This window comes from Corythoichthys intestinalis, chromosome 2 (assembly GCF_030265065.1).
Source record: "Corythoichthys intestinalis isolate RoL2023-P3 chromosome 2, ASM3026506v1, whole genome shotgun sequence".
In the NCBI taxonomy this organism is placed as follows: domain Eukaryota; kingdom Metazoa; phylum Chordata; class Actinopteri; order Syngnathiformes; family Syngnathidae; genus Corythoichthys; species Corythoichthys intestinalis.
The window spans coordinates 4,348,390-4,373,611 of NC_080396.1; the positions used below are offsets into that span (position 1 = coordinate 4,348,390).

The window sequence follows — 25,222 nt, forward strand, 5'->3', positions numbered from 1 at the left end:
TGACATTATTGCATTTTATTAAAAAATAGCTATTTCGTACACCCAAAAAGTCTGTCATTGGAACAAACGAGATATATCGCCCTCATGTGGGAAGGAGAGGTTATTGCAATCTGAACAAAACGAGCACAAAACCTGCATCCTCCAGTTTGTTTGTTTGTTTTTGTTTTTGACCGGAGCGATTAAAAGAATCAAGTACAATACAGTGACGTGATCATGGTTAACGAAGGAGTGCCAAATAATCCAGCATGCCCGGTGACCGCAGTAGTAAAGAGTGCAGAAGAGGTTCCTGGGATGTGGATGCTGTGACGAGTATCACAAAAGGTGGCTTAAGTTACTTGCAGATGGCCTCCAAAGCATCAAGGGTTCGTTTAATGTCTCGTATCTGCGCCGCCAGGATGTTAATGGGCTGCATGGATCGGTCCAATTCCTCACATCGCGCCATCAGCGTGTACATGCCCTGCGGGTTACAGACAACACGTGTTTATCACGCACAATGAAGGCTTGGATTTTGGTAACACACAATAGCACAAAGACATCTATAATGCTATAGCATTCATTCATTCAAAATTTAAATCCATGAAAACAGTTCATTTTATCAAAATGCACCTTACAACTAGGGCTGTCAAAATTATCTCGTTAATGGGCGGTAATTAACTTTTTTTATTAATCACGTTAAAATATTTGACGCAATTAACGCACATGCCCCGGCTCAAACAGATTAAAATGACAGTACGGTGTAATGTCCACTTGTTACTTGTGTTTTTTGTCTCCCTCTGCTGGCGCTTGGGTCCAACTGATTTTATGGGTTAGTACTATGAGTGAGCATGGTGTAATTATTGACATCAACAATGGCTAGCTAATTGTTTATTTTTTGATTGAAAATTTTACAAATGTTATTAAAATGAAAACATTAAGAGGGGTTTTAATATAAGATTTCTAGAACTTGTACTAACATTTATCTTTTAAGATGGATCACTTTAAGAGAACGTTAATAATGTTAATGTCATCTTGTTGATTTATTGTTATAATAAACTAGGGGTGTCAAACGATTAAAATTTTTAATCAAGTTAATTACAGCTTTAAAATTAATCAACCGTAATTAATCGCAATTAATCGCAATTCAAACCATGTATAAAATATGCCATATTTTTTCTGTAAATTATTTTTGGAATGGAAAGATGAGACACAAGATGGATATATACATTCAACATACGGTACATAAGTACTGTATTTGTTTATTATAACAATAAATCAACAAGATGGCATTACCATTATTAACATTCTATTAAAGCGATCCATGGATAGAAAGACTTGTAGTTCTTAAAAGATATATGTTAGTACAAGGTATACAAATTTTATATTAAAACCCCTCTTAATGTTTTCGTTTTAATAACATTTGTAAAATTTTCAATCAAAAAATAAACTAGTAGCCCGCCATTGTTGATGCCAATAATTACTTACACAATGCTCATGGGTGCTGAAGCCTACAAAATCAGTTGCACCCAAGCGCCAGCAGAGGGCGACAAAACTCCGAAAAACACAACAAGTACACATTTCACTGTGCTGTCATTTTAATGTTTGAGCGGGCCATGTGCGTTAATTGCGTCAAATATTTTAACGTGATTAATTTAAAAAAATCATTACCGCCCGTTAACGCGATAATTTTGACAGCCCTAGTGCTAACATTTATCTTTTAAGAACTACAAGTCTTTCTATCCATGGATCACTTTAAGAGAATCTTAATAATGTTAATCCCATCTTGTTGATTTATTGTTATAATGAAGAAATACAGTACTAATGTACCGTATGTTGAATGTATATATCCATCTTGTGTCTTATCTTTCCATTCCAACAATTTACAGAAAAATATGGCATAATTTATACATGGTTTGAATTGCGATTAATTACGATTAATTTTTAAGCTGTAATTAACTCGATTAAAAATTTTAATTGTTTGACAGCCCTAATTACAACGTAAAACAATTACCATATTTTCCAGACTATGAGCCGCTATTTTTTTTTTTCTCTCTGTTTGTACCCTGCAGCTTTTATAACGAAGCGAATTTTTGGGTATGGGGACGAACAAGCTTTGTATCTTCTCATTCAAACAAACAAAAAAACTCTCATTCAATTTTTCATGGTTGCCACATTTTCAGTCTCTAACCACTTAGGCGACAACACTCTTAGATTTGTTGTAGGTATCCGTGCTTCATGTGTAATCTATATTCTCCAAACACACCCTGTTATGACCCTTAGCTAGTTAGCGCCATAGGCTATATTTGTGCGAAAGCTAATTATGAAACGATATCGGCCGATAAAAGTGTTTTAAAATGATGTCAGATAATATCGACGTTGGTTTTTCATTATCAGTTTCGGCCGATAAAGACATTGCCTTCAAAGTTAATGTAGAAGCCTTCTGCTTTTGTACAAGGGCTGGTCACAGCTTAGCACAGCAGTTATGCTTTAGATGACCATTAGATGTCTCCAAACTAAAATGCTTGATATATGTTACAGTGGTATGAAAAAGAATATAAGAAAAATCACCACCAAATGTGATCTAATCTTTGTCAAAATCACATAGATGAAAAGACAGCGTCTGCTTTAACTAAAACCACACAAACATTTATTGTTTTTCATATTTTAATGAGGATAATTTGCAAACAATGACAAAAAAGGGAGAAAATACGTAAGTGAACCATCACATTTAATATTTTGTGGCCCCCCCTTTGGCAGCACCGACTTCAACCAGACGCATCCTGTAGTTGCACATCAGTTTGGCACATCGATCAGGACTAATCTTGGCACATTCTTCTCTACAAAACTGCTGTAGTTCAGTCAGATTCCTGGGATGTCTGACATGAATCGCTGTCTTTAAGTCATGCCAAAGCATCTCAATGGGGTTCAAGTCTGGACTTTGACTTGGCCACTCCAGACGTTTATTTCATTTTTCTGAAACCATTCTGAAGTTGATTTACTTCTGTGTTTCGGATTAATTGTCTTGTTGCAGCATCCATCCTCTTTTTAGCTATAACTGCCTGACAGACGGGCTCATGTTTTCCTGCAAAACTTTTGAATTCATTCTTCCATTAATGATTGCAAGTTGTCCAGGCCCTGAGGCAGCAAAACAGCCCCAAATCATGATGCTCCCTCCACCATACTTCACGGTGTAGATGAGGTGTTCATGCTGGTGAGCTGTTCCATTTTTCCTCCACACATGACGTTGTGTAGTACACCCAAACAATTCAATTTTGGTTTCATCAGTCTACAAAATATTTTGCCAAAACCTCTGTGGCGTGTCCAAGTGCCTTTTTGCGAACATTAAACGAGCAACAATGTTTTTTTAGACAGCAGTGGCTTCCTCTGTGGGTTCCTCCCATGAACACCATTCTTGGCCAGTTTTACATATAGGTGATGTGTGCAAATACATATTGGACTGTGCCAGTGATTTCTGTAAGTCTTTAGCAGACACTCTAGGGTTCTTTTTTTACCTCCCTGAGTATTCTGTGCTGAACTCTTGGCGTCATCTTTGGTGGACGGCCACTCCTTGGGAGAGAAGCAACAGTCCCAAACTCTCTCTGTTTGTAGACAATGTTTCAGACGGTCGATTGATGAACATCCAGACTTTTAGAGATGGTTTTGTATCTTTCCCCAGCTTTACACAAATCAACAATCCTTGATCGCAGGTCTTAAGACTGGCTTTTAACTGAGCCATGATGCACATCAGACAATGCTTCTCATCAAGACATTTCTTACCGGGTGTGTGTTTTATAGTGGGCAGGGCAGCTTTAAGCCACTCATCAGTAATTGGGCACACAGCTGACTCGAAATGTTTGGTAAAAATTGGTTTCAATTGCTCTTGAAGTCTCTTTTGGAAGAGGGTTCACTTACTTATTTTCCCCCTTCTATCATTGTTTGAATGCTATCCTCATTAAAATATGAAAACCTATTAGGGTGGTTTTAGTTAAAGCAGACAGTTTTTTCATCTGTGTGATTTTGACAAAGATCAGATCACATTTGACGGTGATTTTATGCAGAAATGTGAGAAATTCCAAAAGGTTCAGATACTTTTTCATACCACTTTATATTATATTTTTCTACTCAGCTTCAGTTGTGACAGAATATGGCAGATCACCTTGATACTCATGTCCACAGACTCTCCTAGGCTGTCCACCGAGTCTCTATATGTTTGGATGTAGCCAACACTCAGAGCCGTCATCTAGTCATCGGAGAAGAGAGATTTTGGTCAACACAAAAGAAACAAAAATTGCTGACTACAGATTTTCAAGACTCACATTCTGAATGGTCCCGTTAAGGCTGCGCATCATCATCTCGACGCTCTGCGCTATATCCTGCGTGTGCCTCTGCAGGTCCACCAGGACGGTCGGATCAATGGGCGGGATGTCCGCCAGTCGCCGTAACAGTCCTCGGCTTCGGTATATGGGACCCGAACAGTCAGCTGCGAAGTTTAAACATTTCAGATTTTCAATGAAATATGAGGAGTTGATTTCATTTGTTTTTTATGATGACCAAACGCATTTTTGCAAAATATTGACGTGAAGATGACCAAACGGAAAATGTGTTGGCAGAAAGACAAAATGTCATACTCACAGTCACTGCAGTCCAAACTGGGCTTTGAACTCATCTTGATCTTCTGCTCTAGATTCTTGGTGATAAAGTTGGTGAGGTCTCCCTCGTGGCTGACCGTGCCCTCCAGCTCGAGGGCCGAGGAGATTGTTGCACGTCTGCCTTCGGATTGGCCCCCCCTGCCCGCTCCCCGGGTCCCTACTCCACCTATTGAGATGAGTGTGGGAAAAAAAGTTTCTTTAACCGTTGAAGGGAATATGTACCGTTCTCACACACACCATATAATTGTTTGCATTAGTCTAACACATTCATCTAACTATAGTTTAGGCAGACTGCACTCCATGCCCTTGAACACAGTAAAGTCAATCAACCTTATCGGGGCTCCTGAGGGAGGGATGGAAAAATGGTACCGTTTCTCGTAGGCACCGTCTAATAGAGCCTAGTTCGGGCCTAAAAAATCCAGCCCGACCCGACACGGCCCACTGGTATTGAGGCCCGACCCGGCCCGAACCCGATCAATTAACTAAATTTGCAGGCCCGAGCCCGAAATACCCGATTTTTTTTTTTTTTAATTTGTTGGAGTAACGCGGAAAAAAAAACGCAGCAATTTATTTTCATTTCTTCGAGTTGGCAGAAAAAGTTTCCCTAACGTTTAACCCTTTAACACCTAAGCCTATTTTGGCCGAATTTGCATGGATTTGATGTTGCCTTTATATTTCAAAGAAAAAAATGTTTACATTGGCCAAATTGGGTCCTTTTTTTCAGGACACCTTGAACTTCATGTCTAAACTGTTGTTTTCTTCACTGACCAATTATAATCCACATTTTGGACCCAAAAAGACAAAAAAATCCCAAAATCTTTTTTCAAAATTTGTAAAGTTGACGTCCCATTGACAACCAAACATGCTCGACCAACCGTTTTGAAGCTTGATAATATTTATTCAACTTGTTAGGATAAACATTCAATAGAAAAAAATAAGATTGAATAGTTTTATGTTTGACAATTCAACACAAACAGCAGGTATGGTCATAGGCGTTTTTGGCCTTTACACATACTATGGTCAAAACAGGCTATATAGTGTGCAAAATAGTGAGAAAAAAATGTGCATATATCATCTAACACAAAAAGGGTTTGAAAGATATCTCTTTGTGAAGTTAGGTGTTGTACCCATCACCTTATCAAAAGTATATACGTCCAATCAAGCTTCTCGCACACACATCTACATAAAAATTGAAAAGATTATAGTGAAGAAAAAAATAAATATAACATTGAAAAAAAGTATTTCAAAAAATATTGACAAGTAGTTCAATTTCTTGGATTTTTCAGGCATGCGACCCAATAAAGTATTTTTTTTAATTTTTTTTTTGGCGCACTCAATAAAGCTTCTTCTTGAACAGGTCACGGAGCTGCGTCACACACAACGTCACACAGCCTACTCTTTAGCGCGCTGCTGTCACTTCTACTCGCCGAGACGCCGATTCATCAGAGAAAAACAACGACAAATACGACTCATCTTCTTCCTTGAGTTAATGAAATAATGCATTAGCTTGTGCTAAATGTAGTCTTAGATTCATTCTGCACGTTTCAAAGTCGCTCGCTCAAACCAACCGGTGTTGTGCATTTTTCGGCACGACACCGGCCGCTGCTTGCTTCGCATGCCTCCCTTTCAATAGTTGGCGCCTCACTCGGAAATTTATTAAAAATGATCACATTCGGTTCGTCTTTCCTGACATCACAACGACTCTTGGTATAAGTAATATTTTGTGCAGCTGTCGCTTTTGAAAAAGGACAAGAAATGATGACAATATGGAGATGGATACATGGTCCATGCAGCGTTTTAATGTATGTTTATGAGTGCAATAAAACTATAAAATTAAAATGACATTATCTCCCGTTTTTCTTAGCCGATTGACTTCAAATAAAAACTGGTGTGGACATCAACTTCCGCACTTTCAAACGAGACCAACCAGCAGCACGTGGGTGATGTAATTACTGCGTGACGAAGCTTCAAAGACGATATGCGTAAACGCGTCGCTGCCGACACGTTCGGTGTTAAAGGGTTAAATAGTCTATATATTTTTATGATCATTATAAAAACATTTACACAACGAAATAACGCTGGGAAAGTTTAATATTAAAAAAAAATGCGGTTTTGCAGACACACAGAGAAGATTCAAAAGGATCACATTTGTGTTGCCTTTGTGTGCATAAATAAGTGTCTTTTGTAACAAATTCACAGTTGTCAGAAAAAAAATGCAAGTTTACTCAATATCTAAATAGTCTACATATTTGTATGAGAATTATAAAAGCATTTACACAACGAAATAATTTTCTTTTTTTTTTTTAAATAATTTTTTGTCCGGCACGGCAGCCTGACCCGACCCGAACGTGAATGCTTAACATTTTGGGCCTGACCCGACATTCAGGTCGGGTCGGGCCGGGTTCGGGCACAAGATCTAATTTCTACCGTCTAACTGTTTGCATTACTCGAACACATGTAATATAATTAATCAGGGAATAGTATCATATCTCATATTTACTGTAGAACTGAACTACTCTAAACACACCTATATAAAATAAATAGCACACCATAGTTTAATGAAAAGCAGAATAGATACACAACGCCATCTTATCATAGAAGCCCAACGTGTGCGTCACGAGCAAGATTGATGCACCAAACTCTTGCAATCAGTTCTGCAAGGACTGCTCTTTGTCCCAAAACAAGTAGAACAAGCCCTGATAACAAAGTTGATAGCGGGCGCTTGGGACGTCAAGACCAGCGTCGGTCGCTGTGGCAACCACGTCCCATCCACGGACGAACCTAACCGCCCAAAACTGGCCACAGAGGGATAGTCCCGAAATAACACGCAACCACACCTTTGGCCCGGCCCACTCCACCACAGACCTAAAAACACTGGACACTGAGAAGACAGATTTTGCTGCTCGGAAACACTTTCTATGTAGCCTTATAGCTCACTATTTACGCACTATTTGCCAGGAGTCATCTGAAATAGCACATCAAGAAAAAAATGTTCCTTTACATGCTTTATTTTGAAAATCACATCGGTTCTCCTGTTGCCAGCTTGTGCCTGACAACGTTGGTGCGGGGTTGGAAATTGGGAGAAAAATCCAAAGAAAGGTATTTCAGGTTAAACAATGCAATTCTGGTTTAAACCTGTGAAAACGACTTTAGTATTGACATCGACATAACGTTCAAGTTCTTTATGGCGCGTGTTTGACCCGAATGTTCACGTACTAGAAGAGCATTTTTCGTTGCTGATATCACTGGTTGTAATTTCAAATGAGTATTTTGAAGTATTAAGAAAAGATTTAAGTTGACAGACGGACAATTATTGTTGTGGCAATGTAGTACGTATTAGGGCCAAATAAAGGGGGAAAAAATGGACTATGAGATGCAAGGAGCTGTTATCAACTATGCATTTTATGTAAATGTACCGTAGCTGAGAGCTATGACATTAGCCTGGCTAATAAAATATTTGAAATAGACATTTGTTATGGTTCCTCATTTGCTTCCTCATTCGTCATGATGTGAAGCAATTTCGCCGCGGTACGACCTGTTGGGACTGTCCGACTCCGATGTAGCCCACCACCACAGCTTCAAAAAATCCTAGTGGTAACCCTGAAGCGTAATTACATTTTTAGGTAAGAAGATTTTTTCTTTTTTTCAATAAGGTCTTAAGTTTTTTGAGTGAAAGCAGTGAATTCGGGGGTTTTTTCTAATCGCATCTGAGATGCAATTGTTGGCTGTTTTCAACAATGTACTTCTAAAATAAAGACATTGATATTCTAAAAATGGTTCAATAAAATATTCGATAGCTGCAGCCCAACCATTTATTTCATGGGATCATGGCACACGTTTTAATAAGGAAGTAGCTTGCATTTTGTGGGTGACTCGGCTCCAGCTAGTCACACACCATGGTCACTTCCACCCCCTCTGTCCTTTTCCTGTGCCCGCCGGGAATGCGCTTTCCTCGGCTTGGCCACGAGCAGCCCCCCGCTGCAACGTTTGGAAGTTTGTCCACCAAAAATGGGCTATTTTCAGAATTCATTCCCGGCAACGAGCACTGCCAGCTAGGGCTGCAGCTATCGATTATTTTAGTTGTCGATTAATCGATGAACTAGTTAGTTCGAATAATCGGATAAGTAACATGAAAAATTAAAATACTGGCGCTCGACCTAAAATTTTATTTTTAAAAAAAATATGAGGATCTATGTACAACAAAAGAACAATTGGCTAACTTAAGCTAGCAGACTTTTGCTATTTAAATGCTATAAAATGCTAACTTTTTTTTTTTTTACAATGCTCTTAATGATTCAGACACATATTCCCACAAAAAACAGCTAAATAAGCCTATGAACTAAATTATGAATGCATAAAAAAAGCATTCGCTCAAACAAAAACTTAGCTTACGTTGGTCATAACAGGGAGCAGTTGGATTCAGCCATGTGAAATGAGGCCGACCAGAGGGCAGTGTATCCACCCCAATCAATAAAACTAAATGCAAACACTTTCAAAATAAACCATTACAATGCCACTTTAACGAAGTGACTACTCAAATCAATAAAATTTAATTTGAATATTTTTTTCTCATCGAATACTTGAGTTAATCGATTAATCGTTGCAGCACTACTGCCAGCCCATTGTGGCCGCAGCAGAACGACGAGCCGTAACTTGCTCGCCGCTGGGGGCTGGCCGATCGGTGAAGACAATCGACCACGCCACCATGTGTGCCATGAGTCGGGGTAGTTTTGTGTGATTTTTTTTTGATTTTCGAAAGGCGAAAATAAGACATAGAAAAACTGCTCGGTTCAGGTTAGCATGTCGGCTAGCTATCACGCCTCCTGTTTGGTTTACACTCTTTCCTCCGTCTCCGAAGCCGGGGCAGGGAAATGACAAAAGCCTGACTAAATCGAGTGGCATAAAATACCGTTCAGGAGAGAAAGAAGTCGGCAGTTTTGACTAAGAGTGTGACAATATCTCGATACAGCGATATATCGCGATATTTTGCAACCCGATGGGTTATCGATATGCTCCCGCCAAGAATCGATACTTTTATTTAACATATTGGCCATACAATGGAGTATGGATGCTGTAAACTGCTCAATGTTTGTTGAGCAATTCCTTGGCGGTCCACTAGGGGCGCTCGGGAGTAGCGGTGAGGGTAAAGTGCGCACAAGTTGTCTAGAGAAGGAGAGGAAGCTCCAAGTGGGTTGAAAAAATAAAAAAGCTCCGTGAGAACGGTGGAGGAAAAAATGAGAAAAATATTGCTACAAATCACACATGGGGACACACTTTAGATTTTACACCAACAAGAAAGGAAGTAAGGTGAACAAGGACTTTGCTGTATGCAAGAATTGTCTAAGAAAAATAAGTTTCACTGGGAGCTGGTGACGTAGTGGACACCGGAGATTGTGAGCTTCGCTTTCATCACTTGAGGTAAGAAAGTTTTGCAATGTAATTGACTTTTTAATTTACATGTATTATTTTGATGACATTTGGTGTTGAATGATATAAAATAAACCAGGACCCTAAACTGGATGAAAATGAATATCGAACAAGCCCACATGAATTTACCGATTTATTTGAGAACCAATTTCCATCTAGTTTACTACACAAACTGTTACTACTGTCATTTTGATACAATAAGCTATAAAAATGGTTTGAATAGGTTCCAAGATATATAAAGTGATGTGCATGATAATTAATGTAGCCTACATATTAAAAATAGGTAATTATTGATGTAGCCTACATATTAAAAATAGGTAATTATTGAATTTTTAATTTCTATACATTCAATTCATATTTTTTTAAATTCAATACTTCCAACACAAAAAAAATCAGGATTTCAACTCAAACGCAATGAAGTAGTTAATATTTTTTGTTTTATTTTGTTGTTTTTAAGGTGAGGAACTGACTGGCAAGTCTGATATCTTAAATGCTGAAGCAGATAGCGGAAGTGCTCAAACCAAGCAACAAAGGTCATATACGAAGAAAAGACCCACCAATTTTATCATTGCCCCACTCCAAGCTCAACTGCTGACACCTACGGCACTTTTTATGTATTTATTTTTTTAAAGATTTAAAACTTTAAAGAAATTAAGGGTGCCATTCATCATGATCTCTCCAAGCGATATCAGTGGTTGTGGTTTTGTTTCCTCTATATGTGCAGGGGCACAATTTGCATTAGATTTATATTTTACAGCAATGTTGCGCAGAAAAGGTGCCACTGTTTAATAAATGACTTAAACAGTATTTTTTCTATTTTTAAATATCTTTTTTTTTTTTTTTTTCGTTTCAATAGTTGTATCGTAGAATGTCATGTATCCAATTTCTGACCAATATATCGATAATCGCTGTATCGTGATATAATCGTTATCGTGAGCCTTGAATCGCGAATCGTATCGTATCGTGAGGTGCCCTGAGGTTCCCACTCCTAGTTTTGACCATTATGCAGTAATTTTGCCCTGTCGTACCGAAGAAATGCATTTTTAATATTTCATATTCCATTTAGCACAAGACTTTTATTTGTCATGACCATACCATATATTTAGCAATTGGGGAAAATACTTAGATAAACAGGATATCCTATAAAAATATTGGAGTAGAGAGATTGAAACAATGACATTTTGCTGCTCTGTTTTCCTCATTCTGAATCTTCCCCCTCAATGGGCTGAATTCTAGATAAGCTGAAATTGTGACCTTGCCGACATCATCCTCCAACTGGGGATGCTAGAGCGCTATAATGACAGGCGGGGCTAAGCATCAGATTAAAAGACTCATTTCTCGTCGCCTGCGCTTTGCAAAATTGTTGTATAAAGTTGAATCGTCTCAAAATATGATTCTAATTCACAGAATAATGCTAGATTTTTTAATGCTGTCACAGGCACTTAAATCATTATACTGTAGTTACAGTGCCTTGCAAAAGTATTCGGCCCCCTTGAATCTTGCAACCTTTTGCCACATTTCAGGCTTCAAACAAAGATATGAAGTTTAATTTTTTTGTCAAGAATTAACAACAAGTGGAACACAATCGTGAAGTGGAACAACATTTATTGGATAATTTAAACTTTTTTAACAAATAAAAAACTGAAAAGTGGGGCGTGCAATTTTATTCGGCCCCTTTACTTTCAGTGCAGCAAACTCACTCCAGAAGTTCAGTGAGGATCTCTGAATGATCCAATGTTGTCCTAAATGACCGATGATGATAAATAGAATCCGCCTGTGTGTAATCAAGTCTCCGTATAAATGCACCTGCTCTGTGATAGTCTCAGGGTTCTGTTTAAAGTGCAGAGAGCATTATGAAAACCAAGGAACACACCAGGCAGGTCCGAGATACTGTTGTGGAGAAGTTTAAAGCCGGATTTGGATACAAAAAGATTTCCCAAGCTTTAAACATCTCAAGGAGCACTGTGCAAGCCATCATATTAAATGGAAGGAGCATCAGACCACTGCAAATCTACCAAGACCCGGCCGTCCTTCCAAACTTTCTTCTCAAACAAGGAGAAAACTGATCAGAGATGCAGCCAAGAGGCCCATGATCACTCTGGATGAACTGCAGAGATCAACAGCTGAGGTGGGAGAGTCTGTCCATAGGACAACAATCAGTCGTACACTGCACAAATCTGGCCTTTATGGAAGAGTGGCAAGAAGAAAGCCATTTCTCAAAGATATCCATAAAAAGTCTCGTTTTAAGTTTGCCACAAGCCACCTGGGAGACACACCAAACATGTGGGAGAAGGTGCTCTGGTCAGATGAAACCAAAATTGAACTTTTTGGCCACAATGCAAAACGATATGTTTGGCGTAAAAGCAACACAGCTCATCACCCTGAACACACCATCCCCACTGTCAAACATGGTGGTGGCAGCATCATGGTTTGGGCCTGCTTTTCTTCAGCAGGGACAGGGAAGATGGTTAAAATTGACGGGAAGATGGATGCAGCCAAATATAGGAACATTCTGGAAGAAAACCTGTTGGTATCTGCACAAGACCTGAGACTGGGACGGAGATTTAGCTTCCAACAGGACAATGATCCAAAACATAAAGCCAAATCTACAATGGAATGGTTAAAAAATAAACGTATCCAGGTGTTAGAATGGCCAAGTCAAAGTCCAGACCTGAATCCAATCGAGAATCTGTGGAAAGAGCTGAAGACTGCTGTTCACAAACACTCTCCATCCAACCTCACTGAGCTCGAGCTGCTTTGCAAGGAAGAATGGGCAAGAATGTCAGTCTCTCGATGTGCAAAACTGATAGAAACATACCCCAAGCGACTTGCAGCTGTAATTGGAGGAAAAGGTGGCGCTACAAAGTATTAACGCAAGGGGGCCGAATAATATTGCACGCCCCACTTTTCAGTTTTTTATTTGTTAAAAAAGTTTAAATTATCCAATAAATTTTGTTCCCCTTCACAATTGTGTCCCACTTGTTGTTGATTCTTGACAAAAAAAGTAAATTTTATATCTTTATGTTTGAAGCCTGAAATGTGGCGAAAGGTTGCAAGGTTCAAGGGGGCCGAATACTTTTGCAAGGCACTGTATGTGCTAACAAGAAAACAGATCGACCTCCGCAGGCTTGACTGATCTCATCCAGGCTCTTGCTGTCCTGCATCCCTCGGACATTGCGGACCCAAACTTGGGCCATGACGTGAGGGGGACAGGGCGCATCGTCGCCTGAGTGGAGGGAAGCTGGCGCCAGTCGGGAGTACGAGGTGCTGGGACCGGGTGCTGATGAGGAGTAATGATGTAAAGACTGGAACATCACAATGGAGGGTAACAAAGGAAAGAGGCAAAAGTTCAATTAGCAAGTCACGCAGATTGATGGCGGTCATATAAAAACTACGATGATGGATTAAAACCAGGTGCTGACCGGCTCACCTCAATCTCCTTTTTCTCACCCTGGGACTCGTTCCACCACTTCTTTTCATTCTTCTCATCCTCCTCATGTTTCTCTTTCTCCTCCTCTCCGCTGTCCATGTCAGCAACAAAAGGATGTCCTCTCCAAGACATAAGTTCGTGTGATACTTTTTGCGATTTGTCCTCTTGTACGGCAGGACAGACTACGGCGTCGTCAGAGGGTGCCGTGTCTGCGTCCTCAGAGGAGTCCAGAGAAAAATGATCCTTTCTCGCAATGTCTCCCATTTCACTGACTTTGCGGTAGTGATCATCAAGTCCTTTTATTCCATCCACATGGTTCTCCGCGTGTCTGAAGGAGCCGTCCCGTGACGAATCTTCAGAAAAGTCCACTTTACGCCCTACGCATTTTGACGGGTCCGCAAAATAAGGGCTATTTTCGGACGAGGGAACCCCATTGGGAGTTTCTGGCACCTCTGCGTCAACCGCAGGGGAGAAATTCATCCCTCCACCTGCTGGAGGACACAGAACAAGTAAAGTTGGTTTGTTTCACATCATCAAACCGTACATTTTCATTAGAGCTGAAACGAGTACTCGAGCAACTCGAGTAACTCAAGAGTTTAAAAACTGATCTGAGTAATTTTATTCACCTCGAGTAATCGTTTATTTTGACAGCTCTAAGCATCACGTTTTGCTCGGACTACTTTTAATGCGGGACAACGCGCTGTCACGTGCGGAGAGGAAGAAGGAAAAAAAAAAACTTACTGCAGCCGACAGCCGCCACAAACGACGCCGACGTTGCTAAATACTAGCCCGCACGATGCTACGTTGGTACAGGTTGCGTCTGATGCGTCTCATAGAGATCACATGTATGTTGAACTAGATGCAAAATGACAGACTCGGCCGCGTCTGGGCAGCGTTAGTCAACAGCCGCCATCTTAAAGCAGTAGAGCGCTAAGCGCTAATAAAGAGCGCTAAGCGCTAATAAATAAGATTAACGTTACTGTCGCTACTAGCTCACGTAACGTTAGCCCTGCGGAGGGCTAGGTTTCAACTAATTATGACCACTGTCGATGCGTGGCTATAGTGTCTTACATACAGGCTTTAACATAACATAGCATTGTGGAGTGATGAGGGTGTAAAATAAAAACGTAATCATGCTAACTATCAATTTTAGCTCAGTAGTCATTTCTTGATAAAACACTAAGTAGCACTGGTCCCTAATGTGCTCCAATACAGCCTGTATCATACATTTATTTTGAACACTGCAAAAACTCAAAATCCTATCAGGACTTACAGTTTAGACTAACTTAAAACTTAACTAGAACTTAAAAATGGCTTGACACAAAGAGAAACTCAATTGAAACACGTGGGAAAAAATCCAAACTTTTAAGTGATGTGTGTTATCAAGCGTAACGGCATTTTTAGGTAATATATATATATATATATATATATATATATTTTTTTTTTTTAATAAGATCTAAAAGTTTTTTTGAGTGAAAGCAGTGAATTAGTCTTTTTTTTTTAATTCTAGTTACATCTGAGATGCAATTGTTGGCTGTTTTCAACAATATACATCGAAAATAACGACATTGATTGACTGAAAATGGTTCAAGATTAGATTAAATGTCTTGTTTTCTCATGTATATTTAGGGCCCGAGCACTAAGCGTGCGAAGGCCCTATTGTTTTGCAAAGGATTATTATTAGGGCCCGAGCACTAAGCGTGCGAAGGCCCTATTGTTTTGCAAAGGATTATTTTTTTTTTTTTTTTTTTTTTTTTTTTTCAGGGCAAATGAAAACGGCCAATTTGGAGGCCTGAACATGCACGAAAAGTCACCAAAATTTGCACATACGTCCGAAAAATTGTAAATTTCGATAATTTTGCAACGTTGCAAAAAAATATAACAAAATGGCTCAGTGGCGCCCCCTTGAAATTTTAAAATTGGCCTATAACATTAGGGTCTGTCAGCGTAGAGCAATGAAATTTGGGGGGTCTATACCTTGTCCAAAACCGCTCCAAAAAAGCATTTACACGCATATTCCAAACCCAACAGGAAATCGGTTATTTTGGATCAAATATGAAATTTTTTATCGATTTACAGGGTGCACATTTGAGACCTTTTCGCCGAGGGAGTTAGTTGGATCATCTTCAAAATTGGTGAGAATGTTCAGGAGACATATGAAATCTTAAGTTTTGAAAATGGTGCGTTTTCATTCACGGGTCTGACCTGGGCGTGGTGCCAAAGTCGACCATTTTTTCGGCAAAATGACAAATTCAGTAAATGACTTATAGTTCCTTGACACAACATTCAATCTTTTTCATATTTGGCATGTATGTGTGGTATCCCACCCTTAACACGAGTGCATTGAAATATTACCCATTAGGTCTAGCGCCCCCTAGTGAGAACAGGAAATGCCTTTTTTTACGAGACAGGTTCCTCCTCCAAGGGAAAAAAATCTGTTGACCTCAAACCTGCATCAGGGGAGCCTTAAGACCTGTGTTCAGGTGCCTGATGAAAAATATTGAGGTTTCGTTGAGGCGGAGGGGTCCAAACAGGAAAGTGAAAATGAACGTCAACAATTTGTCACGCAAAAAACTTTGAACAGTCATAACTCGGCAGATATACAACATATCTGCGCCAAACTTCCCGTGTTTGTTGAGAGTCATACCCTGAAGGTTCTTGTAGGGGTCATTTGCATCAACTCTACAGTGCCAACTAGTGGCGACAGAAAGAAGTTTTAAAAAAGGCCTTTCCTATTGGGTTTTTTCAACATAGAGCAAGGAAATTTGGGGAGTAGATACCTTATGCAAAACTGCTCCAAAAAGTCTCTTGCACCCATATTCCAAATCCAACAGGAAATCGGGTATTTTGGATCGAATGTGAAATTTTCATGGGTTCACAGTAGGAGTTTACATTTGGAGGCTTGAATATGCACAAAAACTCGTAAAAATTTGCACATACATACGGCCTTGGATAACGTTCGATAATCTTGCAATGTTACGAAAAAATGTAACAAAATGCCTCAGTGGCGCCCCCTTGAATTTTTCAAAAAGGTGTTTCCTATTAGGTTTTTTTAACATAGAGTGATGAAATTTGGGGAGTCGATACCTTATGCAAAACTGCTCCAAAAAGTCTCTTGCACCCATATTCCAAATCCAACAGGAAATCGGGTATTTTGGATCGAATGTGAAATTTTCATGGGTTCACAGTAAGAGTTTACATTTTGAGGCTTGAATATGCATAAAAACTCACCAAAATTTGCACATACATGCGGCTTTGCATAACGTTCAATAATCTTGCAACGTTACGAAAACATGTAACAAAATGGCTCAGTGGCGCCCCCTTGAAATTTTCAAAAAGGCCTCTCCATTTAGGTTTTTTCAACGTAGAGGGATGAAATTCGGAGAGTCGATACCTTGTACAAAACTGCTCAAAAAAGTCTCTTGCATGCGTATTCCAAACCCAACAGGAAATCGGGTATTTTGGATTGAATGTGAAATTTTTATCGATTTACAGTGTGCACATTTTACACCTTGGCACCTAGGGAATTAGTTTGATCATTCTCAAAATTGGCGAGACTGTTCATGAGGCATATGAAATCTTAAGTTATCAAAATGGTGTGTTTTCATTCACTGGCCTGACCTGGGCGGGGTGCCAAAGTCGGCCATTTTTTCGCCAAAACACCAAATTCGGAAAATGACTGATAACTCCCTCATACAACGTTCAATCTATTTTAAATCTGGCATGTGTGTGAGGTATACCAGCCTGAGCAGGACTGGATTGAACATTTACCATTTGTGCCTGGCGCCTCCTAGTGGGAACAGGAAATGCCCTTTTTTACGGGACACACTCCTCCTCTAAAAGGAAAAAATCAATCTACCTCAAACCTGCATAAGGGAAGCCTTAAGACCTGTCTTCAGGTGCCTGATGAAAAATATTGAAGTTTCGTTGAAGCGGAAGGGTCCAAACAGGTAAGTGAAAATGACTGTTAACAATTTTTCTCTCCAAAAACTTTAAACAGTCATAACTCGGCAGATATACAACATATCTGCGCCAAACTTCCCGTGCTTGTTGAGAGTCATACCCTGAAGGGCCTTGTAGGGGTCATTTGCATCAACCCTACAGCGCCAACTAGTGGCAATAGAAAGTCACTCGTTTTTCCAATACATGTCCAGCTCTTTTCAGGTTGGTCATTGTAGTTTCAAGACCTATTAAAATACTTATTTACGGCCAATGTCCACGTGTCTCTGTCTGTTGCCGTGACGACCCTTTGTTCGCCATTTAAAGGAAATATTTTTTTTCAGAGACTCAGGCAGCTTATAGAGCCACAATATTTGGCACACTTGGACGAATTGGCCCAGTTAGAAGATTAATTTTGGTTTTGAATAAGGGCTTGGCTGCACAGCTCAGTAGTGGCTCCTTTTTTGTAGTACTCTCTCCAATAGGAGTTTTTATCTCTTGGGTGTGGGAATGTAAATAGGCGACTTTCGAGCATGTTAGGTTCTAATGAGATGATTAGAGAGGAGGATCTGCCACCACCCTGACCTGCACACAGTCCGAGTTGCGTGACGTCCGAGTTGCGCTAGATTGCGAGGGCCCGTTCAGTCCTGCTTGCAGGCCTAGTTATTATTATTTTTTTTTAATTTTTATTTTTCAGGGCAAATGAAAACGGCCAATTTGGAGGCCTGAACATGCACGAAAAGTCACCAAAATTTGCACATACGTCCGGAAAATTGTAAATTTCGATAATTTTGCAACGTTGCAAAAAAATATAACAAAATGGCTCAGTGGCGCCCCCTTGAAATTTTAAAATTGGCCTATAACATTAGGGTCTGTCAGCGTAGAGCAATGAAATTTGGGGGGTCTATACCTTGTCCAAAACCGCTCCAAAAAAGCATTTACACGCATATTCCAAACCCAACAGGAAATCGGTTATTTTGGATCAAATATGAAATTTTTATCGATTTACAGGGTGCACATTTGAGACCTTTTCGCCGAGGGAGTTAGTTGGATCATCTTCAAAATTGGTGAGACTGTTCAGGAGACATATGAGATCTTAAGTTTCTAAAATGGTGTGTTTTCATTCACGGGTCTGACCTGGGCGTGGTGCCAAAGTCGGCCATTTTTTCGGCAAAACACCGAATTCAGTAAATGGCTAATAATTCCTTGACACAACTTTCAATCTTTTTCATATCTGCCATGTATATGCGGTATCCCACCCTTAACACGAGTGCATTGAAATATTACCCATTAGGTCTAGCGCCCCCTAGTGAGAACAGGAAATGCCTTTTTTTACGAGACAGGTTCCTCCTCCAAGGGAAAAAAATCTGTTGACCTCAAACCTGCATCAGGGGAGCCTTAAGACCTGTGTTCAGATGCCTGATGAAAAATATTGAGGTTTCGTTGAGGCGGAGGGGTCCAAACAGGAAAGTGAAAATGAACTTCAACAATTTGTCACGCAAAAAACTTTGAACAGTCATAACTCGGCAGATATACAACATATCTGCGCCAAACTTCCCGTGTTTGTTGAGAGTCATACCCTGAAGGTTCTTGTAGGGGTCATTTGCATCAACTCTACAGTGCCAACTAGTGGCGACAGAAAGAAGTTTTAAAAAAGGCCTTTCCTATTGGGTTTTTTCAACATAGAGCAAGGAAATTTGGGGAGTAGATACCTTATGCAAAACTGCTCCAAAAAGTCTCTTGCACCCATATTCCAAATCCAACAGGAAATCGGGTATTTTGGATCGAATGTGAAATTTTCATGGGTTCACAGTAGGAGTTTACATTTGGAGGCTTGAATATGCACAAAAACTCGTAAAAATTTGCACATACATGCGGCTTTAGATAACGTTCGATAATCTTGCAATGTTACGAAAAAATGTAGCAAAATGCCTCTGTGGCGCCCCCTTGAATTTTTCAAAAAGGCGTTTCCTATTAGGTTTTTTTAACAGAGAGTGATGAAATTTGGGGAGTCGATACCTTGTGCAAAACTGCTCCAAAAAGTCTCTTGCACCCGTATTCCAAATCCAACAGGAAATCGGGTATTTTTGATCGAATGTGAAATTTTTATCGGTTCACAGTAGGAGTTTACATTTGGAGGCTTGAACATGCATAAAAACTCACCAAAATTTGCACATACATGCGGCTTTGGATAACGTTCGATAATCTTGCAACGTTACGAAAAAATTTAACAAAATGGCTCAGTGGCGCCCCCTTGAAATTTTCAAAAAGGTCTGTCCATTTAGGTTTTTCTAACATAGAGTGATGAAATTTGGAGAGTCAAAACTTTGTGCAAAACTGCTCCAAAAAGTCTCTTGCACACACATTCCAAATCCTACAGGAAATCGGGTATTTTGGATTGAATGTGAACTTTTTATCGATTTACAGTGTGCACATTTTACACCTTGGCACCTAGGGAATTAGTTTGATCATTCTCAAAATTGGTGAGACTGTTCATGAGGCATATGAAATCTTAAGTTATAAAAATGGTGTGTTTTCATTCATGGGCCTGACCTGGGCGGGGCGCCAAATTCTTCCATTTTTTCGCCAAAACACCGAATTCGGAAAATGACTGATAACTCCCTCATACAACGTTCAATCTATTTTAAATCTGGCATGTGTGTGAGGTATACCAGCCTGAGCAGGACTGGATTGAAAATTTACCATTTGTGCCTGGCGCCTCCTAGTGGGAACAGGAAATGCCCTTTTTTACGGGACACACTCCTCCTCTAAAGGGAAAAAATCAATCTACCTCAAACCTGCATAAGGGAAACCTTAAGACCTGTCTTCAGGTGCCTGATGAAAAATATTGAAGTTTCGTTGAAGCGGAGGGGTCCAAACAGGAAAGTGAAAATGACTGTCAACAATTTTTCTCTCCAAAAACTTTAAACAGTCATAACTCGGCAGATATACAAGATATCTGCGCCAAACTTCCCGTGCTTGTTGAGAGTCATACCCTGAAGGGCCTTGTAGGGGTCATTTGCATCAACCCTACAGCGCCAACTAGTGGCGATAGAAAGTCACTCGTTTTTCCAAAACATGTCCAGTTCTTTTCATGTTGGTCATTGTAGTTTCAAGACCTATTAAAATACTTTTTTACGGCCCATGTCCACGTGTCTCTGTCTGTTGCCGTGACGACCCTTTGTTCGCCATTTAAAGGAAATATTTTTTTTCAGAGACTCAGGGAGCTTATAGAGCCACAATAGTTGGCACACTTGGTCGAATTGGCCCAGTTAGAAGATTAATTTTGGTTTTGAATAAGGGCTTGGCTGCACAGCTCAGTAGTGGCTCCTTTTTTGTAGTACTCTCTCCAATAGGGGTTTTTATCTCTTGGGTGTGGGAATGTAAATAGGCGACTTTCGAGCATGTTAGGTTCTAATGAGATGATTAGAGAGGAGGATCTGCCACCACCCTGACCTGCACACAGTCCGAGTTGCGTGACGTCCGAGTTGCGCTAGATTGCGAGGGCCCGTTCAGTCCTGCTTGCAGGCCTAGTTATAATTGCTCTTCACCTAAAAATATATTTGTTTTATCTGATTACTCGATTAATCGATAGAATTTTCAGTCGATTACTCGATTACTAAAATATTCGATAGCTGCAGCCTTAATGTCCTTTTCATCTGAGTTCTCGTCACTAGTGACGGATTATCTTGAAGCACAAGCTGAAAGGTAATTAGAAAATGATCAGACAGTATGGGGTTGTGACACTAAGATCAAAAAGAGTAAGAATTGTTTCGACTCCTGTTAAAGAGGTGAAGTCACAGTGTTTCCGTTTACATTTTTTTTAGCACTAGTTAATGCCAGCAGCATTTGACCTCATTGCTTGTGATTTATTATTGATATTTATGTTACAGTGCCTTGCAAAAGTATTCGGCCCCCTTGAACCTTGCGACCTTTCGCCACATTTCAGGCTTCTAACATAAAGATATAAAATTTTAATTTTTTTGTCAAGAATCAACAACAAGTGGGACACAATTGTGAAGTGGAACAAAATCTATTGGATAATTTAAACTTTTTTAACAAATAAAAAACTGAAAAGTGGGGCGTGCGATATTAATGTTAATACTTTGTAGCGCCACCTTTTGCTCCAATTACAGCTGCAAGTCGCTTGGGGTATGTTTCTATCAGTTTTGCACATCGAGAGACTGACATTCTTGCCCATTCTTCCTTGCAAAACAGCTCGAGCTCAGTGAGGTTGGATGGAGAGTGTTTGTGAACAGCAGTCTTCAGCTCTTTCCACAGATTCTCGATTGGATTCAGGTCTGGACTTTGACTTGGCCATTCTAACACCTGGATACGTTTATTTTTGAACCATTACATTGTAGATTTGGCTTTATGTTTTGAATCATTGTCCTGTTGGAAGATAAATCTCCGTCCCAGTCTCAGGTCTTGTGCAGATACCAACAGGTTTTCTTCCAGAATGCTCCTGTATTTGGCTGCATCCATCTTCCTGTCAATTTTAACCATCTTCCCTGTCCCTGCTGAAGAAAAGCAGGCCTAAACCATGATGCTGCCACCGCCATGTTTGACAGTGGGGATGGTGTGTTCAGGGTGATGAGCTGTGTTGCTTTTAAGCCAAACATATCGTTTTGCATTGTGGCCAAAAAGTTCAATTTTGGTTTCATCTGACCAGAGCACCTTCTTCCACATGTTTGGTGTGTCTCCCAGGTGGCTTGTGGCAAACTTTAAACGAGACTTTTTATGGATATCTTTGAGAAATGGCTTTCTTCTTGCCACTCTTCCATAAAGGCCAGATTTGTACAGTGTACGACTGATTGTTGTCCTATGGACAGACTCTCCCACCTCAGCTGTAGATCTCTGCAGTTCATCCAGAGTGATCATGGGCCTCTTGGCTGCATCTCTGATCAGTTTTCTCCTTGTTTGAGAAGAAAGTTTGGAAGGACGGCCGGGTCTTGGTAGATTTGCAGTGGTCTGATGCTCCTTCCATTTCAATATGATGGCTTGCACAGTGCTCCTTGAGATGTTTAAAGCTTGGGAAATCTTTTTGTATCCAAATCCGGCTTTAAACTTCTCCACAACAGTATCTCGGACCTGCCTGGTGTGTTGCTTGGTTTTCATAATGCTCTCTGCACTTTAAACAGAACCCTGAGACTATCACAGAGCAGGTGCATTTATACGGAGACTTGATTACACACAGGTGGATTCTATTTATCATCATCGGTCATTTAGGACAACATTGGATCATTCAGAGATCCTCACTGAACTTCTGGAGTGAGTTTGCTGCACTGAAAGTAAAGGGGCCGAATAATATTGCACGCCCCACTTTTCAGTTTTTTATTTGTTAAAAAAGTTTAAATTATCCAATAAATGTTGTTCCACTTCACGATTGTGTCCCACTTGTTGTTGATTCTTGACAAAAAAATAAAATTTCATATCTTTGTGTTTGAAGCCTGAAATGTGGCGAAAGGTTGCAAGATTCAAGGGGGCCGAATACTTTTGCAAGGCACTGTATCTATTTATACGATAATAAAGAATTTACATGTTCCAAAATATTTTTTTTGTGAATGAATAAGTTTCAACAAAAATTTCATTATTAAAGTAGTCAGAAAAAAAAAAAAAAATTAGATTAGTCGACTAATCGTAAAAATAGTCGGCTGACTAATCGGGAGGAAATTTTTCGTTTGGGACAGCCCTACATACTATCCTCATTAAAATATGAAAACCTATAAATCTTTGGGTGGTTTTAGTTAAAGCACTATTTTTTCCATCTGTATAATTTTGATCAGATCACATTTGATGGTGATTTTATGCAGACATGTGAGAAATTCCAAAAGGTTCAGATACTTTTTCATACCACTGTATGTTCACAATGAATGATATTTTCTTACTGTATGAGTATTTAGCCTGCACCGTAGCAGTGTTTGTTTGTGTCACTCATGTGACATGCCATGGCCCTCACTCCCACCCCACTCCACTCACCGGCATCCTCTCCAGGCTTGCTTGTTTTGAAAAACATGGTAAGATCTGCGTTCTTATCTTGCCAAGAGGGAATATTTATTGTTGTCGCCTTTGGCTCTGAATGAGCTTTTTAGCACCTCTTACTCATGAGCTGTGAAATGCATTTCATTTTGAATTCTTAGGTAGTCAAATTCAACAACTCGAAAAATAACATAATAAAATGCCTTAGGCGTAAAGCGTTTTTTTTTGGCGTATTCTGGTGTTTTAAATCGTTCCCTCATGACATGTGGACTGGCTTCTGCTTTTTACACCAATCTCAATAAAGATATTTTTCCCAGAATGCACTCTGGAATCGGCCCTGGACAATATTGTCAAAGTTGTACTATGACAAACACATATTTTTGATATTTAATAATAAATAAATATATGGTTATTTCTTAGTTTGTTTCGTAGATTAACATTCAACTAGTGCTGCAACGATTAATTAACCCGAGTATTCGATTAGAAAAAAATATTCTCACTAAATTTTCTTTAAACTTTGAGTATTCGTTTAATTAAAGTGGCATTGTAATGGTTGATTTTAAAAGTGTTTGCATTTAATTTTACTGATGAGGGTGGATACAATGCGCTCTGGTCTGCCTCTTTTCACATGGCTGAATCCAACTGCTCCCTGTTAAGACCAACATAAGTTTTTGTTTGAGCGAATGTTTTTTTTAATGCATTCTTGATTTACTTTGTAGGTATATTTAGCCGTTTTTTGTGGGAAAATGTGTCTGAACCACTTGTTAAGAGCATTGTAAGAAAAAAAACAAAAAACTTTTATGCATTTAAGCTAGCAGATTTTTCTATTCAAGTTAGCCAATTGTTCTTTTGTTGTACACAGATCCTCATTTAAAATATATATATATATATATTGTTTGAGGCTCAGCTCAGGTGTTTTAATTTTTCATGTTCCTTGTTCGATAACTCGATTATTCGAACTAACTAGTCCATCGATTAATCGACTACTAAAATATTAAATGGCTGCAGCCCTACATTCAACAGAAGAACCACATCTCCCATGATGCTGCATGATGCTAAATTACGTCCATTGGCATACAACCACGCTAAATGTAATGAACTCTAATTTGTCATAAGCATATTGTATAACTGTGATTTATTAATGGCATCATACAAGTATGCTATCTTATTAGCTCAGCACCAGCCTCGACCAAGTTTAAATTTAACGCTAGCATGCATGACATCATGTATACGGTTTCACCCAAGGGCTGTCAACTAGCCACCATAACGAAAATATAAAAGTACTAAGAGGCAAAAATAAATAATCCTATGAAATGTCATGTAGCCACCCTGTTAGCTGTTCTGTTGTTCAGTTAGCGGTGTTCAATAAAGTCGTTTCACGGCTATTAAAATAGTCATTTAAAAAATAACAACCGCCTGAAATATGCATTATATATCATGTGGATAACCATATTTCGTCTCGTCAACATACCAAACCTCTGCTCAATCTGACGAGGCAAACGTTATCATGAAAACAGATCAATACGTAGTCCGTTTGGAAATATCTTCCCTGCGTTGGGCAAAAGTTTGTTTTCCGGCTCAAAAAAGGAAGAATTAATTGTTCCGCCTGAATAAAAAAAAAAAATAGTATACGTGTGGTAAAAATGAAATTAATACGAAATAAAAATTACGTGAATATATAAGCATATTATACATCTACAAATTCGATTAAATGCTGTAAATCCACCACACAACAGCATCTGCGTACCCATAGATATTATATAGAAAAGGATAGAGCTATGCACGCTGCAAGCAAATAAAGACGGACATCATCGCTTGACGG

The 25,222-nt window shown here is 39.4% G+C and overlaps 1 protein-coding gene across 2 annotated transcripts; it reads right to left on the minus strand.

Annotated features, from left to right (window-relative positions):
* Positions 1–25,038, minus strand: borcs6 (BLOC-1 related complex subunit 6). 2 transcript variants are annotated; one of them, XM_057830571.1, is made up of 7 exons: positions 24,872–25,038; positions 13,483–13,973; positions 13,171–13,357; positions 4,609–4,791; positions 4,293–4,456; positions 4,133–4,216; positions 1–457 (listed from the first exon to the last, which is right to left on the minus strand). In XM_057830571.1, exons 2-7 carry the CDS (start codon positions 13,960–13,962, stop codon positions 332–334), a joined length of 1,224 nt encoding a protein of 407 aa, XP_057686554.1. In that variant the 5' UTR covers positions 13,963–13,973; positions 24,872–25,038; the 3' UTR covers positions 1–331. The 2 variants fall into 2 exon arrangements, with proteins under 2 accessions (XP_057686554.1, XP_057686555.1); XM_057830572.1 differs by having other exon boundaries at positions 13,483–13,970; positions 24,872–24,975.
* Positions 25,039–25,222: the final 184 nt, after the last annotated feature.